The 11473-nt window shown below is 31.7% G+C and overlaps 1 protein-coding gene across 6 annotated transcripts; it reads right to left on the bottom strand.

Moving 5' to 3' along the window:
* On the bottom strand, window positions 1-11216 carry LOC127715673 (histone deacetylase complex subunit SAP30L-like). Of its 6 annotated transcripts, none has more exons than XM_052221837.1 (7): window positions 11072-11216; window positions 9727-9896; window positions 7303-7370; window positions 6076-6259; window positions 4609-4731; window positions 4038-4136; window positions 1-874 (listed from the first exon to the last, which is right to left on the bottom strand). In XM_052221837.1, exons 2-7 carry the CDS (start codon window positions 9868-9870, stop codon window positions 752-754), a joined length of 741 nt encoding a protein of 246 aa, XP_052077797.1. In that variant the 5' UTR covers window positions 9871-9896; window positions 11072-11216; the 3' UTR covers window positions 1-751. The 6 variants fall into 6 exon arrangements, with proteins under 6 accessions (XP_052077797.1, XP_052077800.1, XP_052077798.1 ...); XM_052221840.1 differs by having other exon boundaries at window positions 6076-6229; XM_052221838.1 differs by having other exon boundaries at window positions 11084-11216.
* Between the last annotated feature and the right edge of the window lie 257 nt (window positions 11217-11473).

Raw genomic sequence — 11473 nt, 5'->3', positions numbered from 1 at the left:
TGAAATTTTCTTGTATTTAATGTATTTGGAAATAATATACATGCATCTCCCATAATCACAAATGTATTCCTAAAAGTAAACTTAAATGCATGTGGAAAGTTGGTATTATAATTATAAATGATCCAATGATAATATACTATAAGCAATTAGCAGCTCTGAACATGTTGAATGAGAAGATGTTTATAGTATGTTTTACGTGTAAATATATACAACAAGCATCCTAATTATAAAAGATTTTTATTCCTTATAATAGCTAAATGCAAACTGAAAAGGCATCAGAAGAGTTAAGTTTACAGGTGTTAATATATATTGGTATACACACTTCTCATATGTGTGGAATTTCAAATGATTATTAGTGACAAAAATGCTAAATATTCAACATATCCTCAGATTTAGTAGTGTTACAATATATTACTTAAATTATATTGTTGCACAAGTCCATCAGTATATTCATTTAAATCTTCTATAATATGCAGTTGAAATTGTACAATGAAAGATCAAAATAAGCTGGATTTGTTAATACCTAGTGCATTCATGTATACTCAAAGATTAACAAATGTACAAATAATGCATAATAATAACTCTGATAAAAGACTTAATTTCAAGTAGGATTGATGCCTTCTTAAATTAAAAAATAAGGATATAAAATTCCAAAATTTTAAATGTTAACAAAAATGATAAAATGATTTAGCTTTACTTCAGTCAAACTGATGATGACAAATACATTGAATGAAGGTCAGAAATACATTCATTAGTGAACAGTTTCTAAATGTTTCTGATCGAATCTGCTTTTGTAATTCTTTGCCATGTAAATGAAGTACGTCAGCGCTTCTTTTTCTATAACTGGAATACCTTTGAAATGCCTGGCTACAATCTGTGAGAAGGAAAAAGAAAACAAAAATAAATTTCAAAAAAATTGTAATATCACTTCAATAAGACAGATATTATAAACTGTTAATAGAGTATGTCTCACTTATTTAACCTGATCACAAAACTTTGATAAAATGTCTATGCCACTGACAACAGAACCAGTTCACCTAAGTCTAGCTTCTGTGACTATCATAGCAAACAAGACAATAATCAAACTAAAAATATCACAACAGATGCACAAGCTTGGAAAAAATCTTGTCTCACAACTTTTTCATGACTTGAATGAAAAGCATGAATTTGTAATTTTTATTTGCTTGTATCAATCATTAATTTGATGGTTGGTTATCTTTTATTGATACCTGAAAAGATCATAATACATCTGCAAAGACATTTATCAACTAAATAATACATGTAATAGAAACAAGATAGTGATGCGCCCATCATAGAGGGCTCTGCTTGATTAAATACATGAACTGTCAAGTAAATTAAGAGGCTTTTTAAGTAGTAATAAGGGTCATTTTAATTTTAACTTAGCTTTTACTCACCAAAACTTAACTGATACACTACTAATTTATCCTTAACCTTTATGGGGTTTTATAGAAAGAGAGCGAAAACAAATTTTGTTTTAAAGCATAAGGGGGACTAAGTTCAACTTAGTTTTTGACCTGACTTTCAATGTATTGTTTTCATCACCTTCCAAAAGTGGTGAATAGTCGTCTTAATTTCATCATACTTTAACTCCAAGGGGTTTTAAAGTAAGAGAGTAAATAACGATTTTTGTACATGTATTTGAACAGGGGTGAGTAAGGTGAAACTAGTTTTTCGGAATAACTTTCAATGTATGGTTAACTTCCTTGTACACAACACACCTTTTAGTAGTGGGGAATAATTTGACCAACTCCATGTTTTTAAAAGTTTAGAATTTAAATAATGAAATTAGCAGGCCCCTAATAAGAAGAATAATTTTATGACTATTGTTCCAGATAATGAACTTTAAGAAGTTTTATTTTGACCTGTTTAATAGAAAAAGAAGCAGTTTAGAAAATGAAGGTAAATATATTACAGAAACAAAAAAAATGAACACCATTGGTGGCCTTCGGCTGTTTTCCGCTCTTTGGGAGGGGTTATTGTCTCTTTGACACATTCCCCATTTCTATTCTAAATTTTATGTCAATTTCTTATAATCAATAGTGTTGCTAATTGGTGTAAAAGAAAAACAATTTCCACTAATATAAACTAATTGAAAAGGACAAGGTTCACTTATGGCACAATATGGCCTAAAATATCAACTTTATCATAAAACACCAAAAAGGTCACAATTTGGTTCGTAAATGGATCTATTTAGAAAGCCTTAATGCTAAATAAATCAGTTCTTTTCATAAAAGTACATTATACCAAAGTAAGCCCATTTGGTAATTTGTCAAAATATGATGATTTTGTGCAATTTTCAGACCTAAAAGCTATAGGAAAACCTTGGCCGCCACCTACGATCAAAATCTTTTTAAACCAAAAGATTCCAATTTTGATATAGAATTCATCAATATAAAAACTTTTTGAATCGTGGATGGAGACCAAGGCTTCCAAAACGGTCATACATTCCGGACATTTGTATAATGTCCGGTAAAAGTCCGGCTGGGCAAAGCATGAAACGGTCATCTACTTTTTAGTTTTCAAGGCTTTCTTAAGAGACGGTCATTTTAACATAATTCGCGATCTTTTTGACCCAAACCTTTTGCCTTTAACAGCCACACATTTCCGGTCATAAAAGTGACATGATCATTAAGTACTTTCAAAACAACCTCTACTTTAATACCTTCTCATTTTAATCAAGGCTAATTAGTTGTCGAACAGCTGAAATTTACCTGTTCAGGTGACAGGTAAACTATTTTGAACCGGACATTGATCGGTCTATTCAAAGTTATTTTCTTACATTTCAGCGGTTTGCATCTAATTAATTTAGTCAAAAAGATTTAAATTATCAGAAATACGTTTACAAATATGATTTGATGAAAAAATTAAAAAGGTGAAAATGAAAAATCGACATAACCACGTTGTTTGAACCAGAGACACGTCTCTGTTTGAACTAGTACACGTGTGCGCATGTGCGCAGGTGTGAAATTTAATTATGCATTCTAATTTCTTAAAAAAAATGCTTAAATTGTCATTGATACCTTTATCTCACATTTATATCGAATATTTTCTTGAAGAAATAACGTAGAAAGAGCTATTTGAACTCATTCGTGCTTTGCAAACGTACACGGAATTTACGTATCCGTCTCTGGTCCATGTTTTACCATTGTCAAGATAACATCCGGTTAGATTTAAGAACGAAAGTAAAGTTTTTGACAACGTTATTTTGCACAAATAAAGAGTCTAAGGCAGATATAAGTATGCTGATGTTGCACACTTTGAATGGTGCACTGCCAATTTAACAGTTTACGTCAGAACTTTGAATTTGAATCAAAGAAAGTTTAATATCGTTTTTTTTTTTTTAATGTCAATCATTGGGATGGCCAACTCGGCAACTGATTACCATAATTGCCTTTTGTTTACTTAGTCTTAAGGGATTAAAATCAGGATAATATATAAAATGTCCGGCTGGCTAAAAATAATTTTGGAAGCCCTGAATTGGAGACCAAGGTTAATTATGCCAAAAACAATTAAAATTAATGGAAAAATTTACCAAAATTGAAGTTAAAATACATATGTTTATTTAAGCTTCATAAATTTTAAAGGAAGGTGCCAAAAAAAATTATTTTTGTCTTAATAGTATTATCACAAGTATTTCTATGTGAAATGTGTAGTATTTTGGTCTGATTAAAAAAAACATCAAAAACTTAAGGCCAATTCTAGCCCTTCGTGAACATCCTCCTTTGTTTACATGCATACAAATTGGACAATTCTTTATAGATATAGGAAGACGTGGTATGAGTGCCAATGAGACAACTCTCCATCCAAGTTTCAATTTATAAAAGTAAACCATTATAGGTCAAGGTACGGCCTTCAACACGGAGCATTGGCTCACACCGAACAGCAAGCTATAAAGGGCCCCAAAAAATTACTAGTACATTGATGTTCTTATAATTTCGAAACTAAACTACTTAAACATGTTAAAGATTTAAATTAATTCTGATATCTGATTTAACCCTGACTATTAATAAACTTACATCTGATAACTGTGCCTTGTTCATACCAGGTCTAGTTGGCAGTTTAAAATGTCTTTTGTATCTCCTTAATGTGTTCACAGGCATTTGGAAAAAGTCAATCTACAATGTATCAGATCAGAGTTATCTCCCATACAGATAATGTACAAACAATATGAAATCACAACTTTAGTGACTATACAAATCAATAAAAAGTAAGATTTTTTTGTAAAGGTATAAATATTTTCCTAAATTATTAAATTCTTCTACATTATTGACAGACAATTAGTTTCAGAGATCTGGGTTGAAAACTAAAGGAGTTGATTATACAAATTAAGTACCCACTCTCCCCTCACATCCCCTTCTATAAGCTGGTTTTGGACTTAATCCAAACAAGCCAATAAAAATGCCACCCATATGGATTATAAATAAACCTATCAAAATTAGATTTTGATTATGAAGCAGATTTGTTCATTTGAAATTATTGAAACTAATTTTATTACCAAGAGGGTTATTCTGACAAGATGGTCAAAATGTGTAAGTATTACAGTAAACAATTTGTTTTCCCTTATTTCAATTAGTGTTGGTTACATACCTCTGGAATATCCTCATCCCCATCTGGAGAACCATTATCGTCTTCTGAATCTTTTCTCTTCCGTTTGGTTCTCACACTCTGTATAACGTTCTTATGGTAATCACAGATGTAGATATGGGAAACCTGTTAAGAGAAATCATACAGGGTTCTCACTAAGACTGAATTGTGTCTGGACTCATTATTTTCTGAACTGCAGAGTCCACAGATGCATCTGGATTGTACACTGTTGTATCAGCTGAGCACCAATGACATCATTGTGTACCAAAAATTATAATAAATTAATCTAAATTTGATTTATTTCCTTTCTCATTTTGTCATGGAGACTTCAGTAATAAATTAAAGGTATGCTGGACACACCATAGCCAAAAAAAAGAAGTCTGAACTAGTGGAAACCTACAAAATCTATCGCATTGATTTAAAAATGTCTCTGCATCATATTTTACAGAAGTGTTGGAGTGTACTTTTACCTTTACATTGCTGTATTTGTAATTATGTTAATAGCAAATAAATGAAGAATGTGTCCATGAGACACAGATGCCCCAGCTTGAAAATATATGGCAAGTTCTGCAATTTTTCAATTTACAAAGGGACACAACTCTGAAAACGGTGACAGTGACACCATCCATATTCAATCTTGATCTGTAATTGGTAGTAATAAGCATTGTGTATAAGTTTTATAAAGTTTTGTTGAGGCAAAGTAAAGTTAGAGAACGGAAACTTATTTTGGGACATATGGACAAGGGTAAAACTTAATGCCCCCTCCGTCACGGCGGGGGCATAAAAAGTTGCAGGTTTCAAAGAGTTGTCTATTGAATGTCTGTCTGTAAACTTTTTCCAACAGCTCAACTTCTGAACCAATTGGAATATTTTATCACCCAATTTTATACACAGTCTGAATTTGATTTTGATAAAAGAGATTTATCACATGACTATGTCCATTCAATTTAAATCTGACTTTTATTGTCCTGAATAAATGCTCCAAGGTAATAAGACTGACACTGAGGTCCATACAGTTTAACCTATGGTTATTGACCTAGTCCACTTTTAAATATGAGAGTTTTAGTGGAATAATAAGTTACTGCTAAGCCTAATTAGTTTATGACACCAAAACGCATTTTTCTAGATAAAACATGGAAATCTATTTGACATGCAGGCTACAACAAAGACACAGTGAAGAGAAAGTTCTTTCATTCTATCCAGAATTATTTTATGAAAATGTTCATCCTTCTAAACAAAGACAATGAAAGATTACTGATAAATGCTATAAAAAAAAACAAATGGACCCAATAAAATCTTTTATAAAAACAAATCTGTCATGTAAAAATGTTCTCATCAGATTCAGTTCAATACTAACTATTTTAACTTGTGATGACTTTTACTCCAACATTTATCTGAAAAGGTCAGCTGCTCTAAAAATTACCTACCATATTATTGTATATTGAAAACTACCTCCGAATAATGACTTACACTATCATCTCTAACAAGTTTCAGTTTTCTCTGTTGAACTATTTTCTGTATTCTCTTGCTGTAGCTTGCATTACCAGCATGGTTAGTACATCTATTTGTGTTGTCAATCAAACAACAGATCTGGTCATGGCCATTACGACTGTCTTCTTCAGTACTGAAACCATTCATAGATATACTGTCATCTCTGAAAGATTACTCAACTGTATACTACAGTTTAAGATAATCTTTTGAAAACATTTAATTACTGATGACAAAACAATTTTACATTTAAAAGTGTGTTAAAACCTTCCTAACATATGTCAAGACTTTTTATTAACAGAATTAACAGTTATGTTTGTTCCTCAATCTATGTCAAAATTACATTATTAATAAAGGGAATTTCAAAAAAAAATTTGTTCTCATTAAATGATGTTATATTTTGTAAAATGAAAATTGTACCTAAAATGTTGACACATATGAAATATAATACAGCGGACAAAAGAAAACTTTACACTTGTTCATCTCTAGTTCTCTACAATAAGAAAAATTCAAACAGTTGACTTCCAGTTATTCCATAGGACCCTTTCATTATTTGTTAATTTTGCAATACAAATGACTAAAGAATTAATTGAAAGGTTAAAATCAATTGAAATTAATAACTGATTATATCCTGTTAAATTTTTAAAAAATTTAAGGATTCAGCAATTTCTGTTTCATAGATATACTTTATGGTATACATTTTCTAAATAAAACGACCTATGATTTTCATTGCAATCTTGAATTCTTCCCCAATATAGCATATTTAACTCTTGAGTTTTAAATATACACACTTAGAAATGTTCCATAAATACATACATTGGACACAGGGAAGGCACTTTGAAATCTCATATATGATTGGATGTTTTTGTACAGTGAAAATGGAAGAGAAATTTTAAAACTGCCTCTATAGATGATCTATTTACATAGTGCCTTTCATATGCTGTAGGTACTGTGTATGTTTAAATGGAACAGGTTATTAAGTAAACTGGTTTGTAAGAAGTTTTGTCACCAGAAGTCATTTATTACACTGTCAGTTATCAAATCTCCATATAAATGAACTGGAATTGAAAGGTAGGTAGTGTTCCCTGTAACAGTTCTGAAAATACCAGTGCATTATTCTACTTTTTCAATTTAAATGTTACTACATGTACATAGTGTTTCCCCATAACTTTATTCATAGATGATCAATATTTTTGACTTAAAAACTACCTCTGCTTAGGTCTATGTAACCATAAATGTGTTTTTCTTCTTCTTTTCTTTCCTTCTTTTGCTGATCCCTGCAAAATAAATCAAGTCTTAGAGAATTGTCATTTATTGGTAGTGGATACCTAGTCTTCATGATAAACTTTGAACTTACAGGTCCCAAGCTGAATTTTAGGAAAATTTAAGTTAGAATCTATTGGCTGTAGAGATGATTTTTACAAGCCTGGGCTGGTGGGTCGGTGGTTGAGAACAAAGAAAGACTGGATACCGCATAAAATCAAATTTCCTTTTGTAAAACTTTCTGAAATATAACTTAAATTGTACAAAAGGAAATAAATGCTGGGTTGAGCACTCACAAACATGTTTAACCCTGCCACATTCTGTATGTGCATGTCCCAAGTCAAGAGCCTGTTGTTCAGTAGTTGTCGTCGGTTCATGTCTTTCATATTTGTTTTTCATAAATTGTTCTGTTATAAATTTGCCTAATTAGGCTGTTAGTTTTCTCAATTGAATTGTTTCATATTTTTCATGTCGGGGCCTTTTATAGCCGACTATACGGTATGGGTTTTTCTCATTGTTGAAGGCTGTACGGTTGCCTATAAATGCTAACATCCACTTCATTTGATTTTTGGTGGATAGTTGTCTCATTGGCAATCATACCCTCTCCTTATTTTTATATTTTAGTATATCATGTTAAAATTAAAATGCTGCATGGATGCACACTTAGCTCTTTAATGAACTATATTGCCTTTCTGTATTAACACCAAAGTCCCAGGTTAAGGGTGAGTTGAGTGCCAATTTAACCTAATTAACCCCATCAAAGCTAAATGTGTCTTTTTCAAGCCAGGAGCTTGTGGTCTGAATGAAATCAATATTCTCTCTTTGTTTTTTTTTTAATTGTTCTGTGTTATTGACTAAAATAAGCCTCTGGGTACATGTACATGTGTCTCTTTTAAATTGTTCACATCTAGTTCACTTCAGATCTTTTTAAGCTTTTCTGGTATTACTACATTGCTCTCTTGCTGTCTCATTGACATATATACTCCACTTCTCCTTTAATATGTATTCATGATATCAAAGAACTTTTTCTTCCAATGTCTTTTCTTAAATACAGCATTGTGACCTTTGGATGTATATTCACATTGTGACCTTTAGATGTGTATTCACATTGCAGGGCTCGACAATAACGCTTGTCCGATTGTCCGGTACCAGAGGAAACAAAGGTCGGACAAGTAAAAGCTATATCAAGCTTGTCCGACGGGACAAGTAAAATTATTCTGCAGAAAATAAATGTAATCCAACTTTGATGAACAAAGTAATTATAAACAAAAAACAAGAAAAGAACATAAAAACAAGTATTAATTTGACATGTTTACTTGCAATCGATAATTTAAAACTGGTTCTTTGTCAGGTACTTTTTAACAGGTTCTCGGAAACCAGTCTTACTGATCCAATATGCTGCGCTTTGTAGATAAGGTAACTTTACAAGACAGTTCATCACCAGCTCGGAAGCGATTCGGCTCCAAGTTTAATAGACAGTTTGGCACCGTAGGAGACATATTCAATAAACATAATTAATAGACAGTTTGGTAACGCAGGAGACATTTCAGGACCAAGACAAATCAGTACCTCGTTTTCCTACCTTATTCTGTTGCTTTATAATTACAAATACCATACCAGTAATTTTTTTAGCAAAAATATTTTTAAAATAAAAATGACCATAACATTCACAAAATCATATTTGATCATATGTCATGTATGTAGAAAAAAACAATACTTGCAATACGGTGACCTATAGTTGTTAATTTCTGTGTCATTGATCTCTTGCAGAGAGTTGTCTCATTGGCAATCATACCTCATCTCCTTTTTTTATTGATTGCATTAAATAAACTTTTTTCAAATTAAAAAACCAAGATACAAATCCAATGAGTGTACATTGGCAATCCTATCAGACGGTGCCTCATGTGCAGAGTCTGATGAGACTTTGGCATTGATGAAAACTAGAACCTAAGTCCTGTGACATGACTAGATTCAGTTGTTCTCGACTCATATTTTTGTAAAGTATTGCAAAAGATATGTTAAAATCAAATTCTGTTCTATTGTTTTAATTCAATCAACTTAAAATGCAAAAAAGGTTATTATTAAGATTTTTTTTGGACAAGTTACAATTTCATTCGGACAAGTAAGTTTTGGTATGTACTTGTCCTACTGGACAAGTTGAAAAAAAAGTTATTGTAGAGGCCTGCATTGTGACCTTTAAATGTTTATTCACAGTGTGACCTTTAGATGTTAGATGTTTATTCACATTCTCATCCTTACTGTTTTTTTTATTTGATAGTTGTCTTATTAGCAATCATACCACAATTTTTTTTATAACCTTCTGTCACTAAATAACAAACAAATGTATATTTTCATAAGCTTTACAAATACCTGACTATTTTCGTCAAACTGGAAATCGCCTGTCTTATTATTCAAGGAATCCTCTGCAGCTTTACACAGTGTTGGTAGAGCAGAGTAACTATGTATAGTGTTGCTATGATTACCAGAATACAATGATGAAACTTCAGAACTCATAATTTTACTGGGGATCCATTTATATTCTGAAATGAGAATCATAAATTTATAATAGAAAACAAAGGATATGGGTTATCCATCCATGACACAAAAACAGTACATGCACAGCAAAAAACACACAAAAAGCAAAGGAACAGCACTTGTATTGCTGTTCTTCATCCCAAAGTCACAGTGTGGCCTTCAACACGGAGCAATAAAAAAACAAAAAAAAACTCACCTCACTGCTAGTTAAGAACGGCCCCTTGCACAGGTTTGAACGGAATTCTTTGCAAATTGATTCGGATAGACATTGTAAGATGTATCATCACAAAATCGGGCGCCGGTCGTAAAAGAACTTTTATACTGGAAAGTAGTACATATTTGAGACAAAATAGTTCCTATGCATAGATGCATAGGTGTAAATATTTTTACTTCAAAAAGAGAGGCAAAAGATACCAAAGGGATATTCAAACTCACAAGTCGAAAAAAACAAACTGAAAATGCCATGGCAAAATAAAGACTGAGCAACACAAACCCAACCAAAAACCTGGGTGATCTCAGGTGCTTCAGAAGGGTAAGCAGATCATGCTCCACATATGGCCCTCATCGTATTGCTTAAGTAAGTACCAAACTGGTGATAAGTCTCAATCGGTAGGTGACATTCAAGGATTTTCAACTTATTATAAGGATTTTCAAATTATGAAATGCATCATGTTCATAACCAGTAGATGATAACATATCAAAATGACATGTCATATTATAATGAAACACAATTTTAGTCAGATACAAGAATGAAATTTTACATTAAAGTAAAAGAATGAACATTGAATGATGAGTGAAAGGAAATGAACCCTAATCATGATAATTTAAAAATTCAGTTATCTCAGACTCTTTAAGCAAAATACATGTACATGTTGCTTACACATGATAGTTGTAATTTAAATGTGCTATAGCATAATTGTGCTTATTGCAATAAACGTCTTTATCTTATCTTATATATGTATAGCTGTGGCTGTAATGTGCAACTAAAAAATAACTAATACATTATGAGTCAACTCTGAAATACTGGTAGAATTCATAAATTATATTGATAATATGATCAACTTTCTATGTGTGTGTACTGTCGAACAAAATATTATATTGTTGTATAAAATAGAGAGCTTTCTGCAATCGTTTTTGTTCGTTCCAAAACAAAACTCTCTTTAAGCTAAAGAATACTCACGATGACACTAACAAGAAAAAACCTGCCTGTTTGTACAAAATTCACTCAGTTTGGTTTTCTCTACACACTAAACCCCAAGCTGTCAACAAACACACAATCGTGTTTTAGTTTGAAATGGCGGCTGTTGTGTACATGCATTGCAAGTTCATAGGTTAACATGCCAAATATGGCAAAAAAGACTCCGCCCATATATTTATATTTTGTTTTCATGAATTTTTGTTTAGATTTGTGTAAGCATAATTTTTATAGATCTTAAAATGTTTTATCATTTATTTCTTGGAAAATGCATTCAGATGCATAAAATTAAATTCAGTCAAGTGTTGCAGTCGCAATGATCTCTATTTGTTTACAACCAATGTGATTTTCAAACGTAAGTCACATGTCAAACTCTCCTTTGACTTA

This window comes from Mytilus californianus, unplaced genomic scaffold (assembly GCF_021869535.1).
Source record: "Mytilus californianus isolate M0D057914Y unplaced genomic scaffold, xbMytCali1.0.p SCAF_9, whole genome shotgun sequence".
In the NCBI taxonomy this organism is placed as follows: domain Eukaryota; kingdom Metazoa; phylum Mollusca; class Bivalvia; order Mytilida; family Mytilidae; genus Mytilus; species Mytilus californianus.
The sequence above is the reverse complement of the archived record's forward strand: the minus strand, read 5'-3'. Positions and strand labels throughout refer to the sequence as shown.

Bases quoted from the DNA above. Each gene is read 5' to 3' on its own strand.
- LOC127715673 (XM_052221837.1), bottom strand. From the start codon at position 9,870: ATGAGTTCTGAAGTTTCATCATTGTATTCTGGTAATCATAGCAACACT. The intron at 6,260-7,302 runs GTAGTTTTTAAG...GTAATCTTTCAG, and splicing joins TTACATAGACCTAAGCAGAG to AGATGACAGTATATCTATGA. The intron at 4,732-6,075 runs GTAAGTCATTAT...TTCTCTTAACAG, and splicing joins AACTTGTTAGAGATGATAGT to GTTTCCCATATCTACATCTG.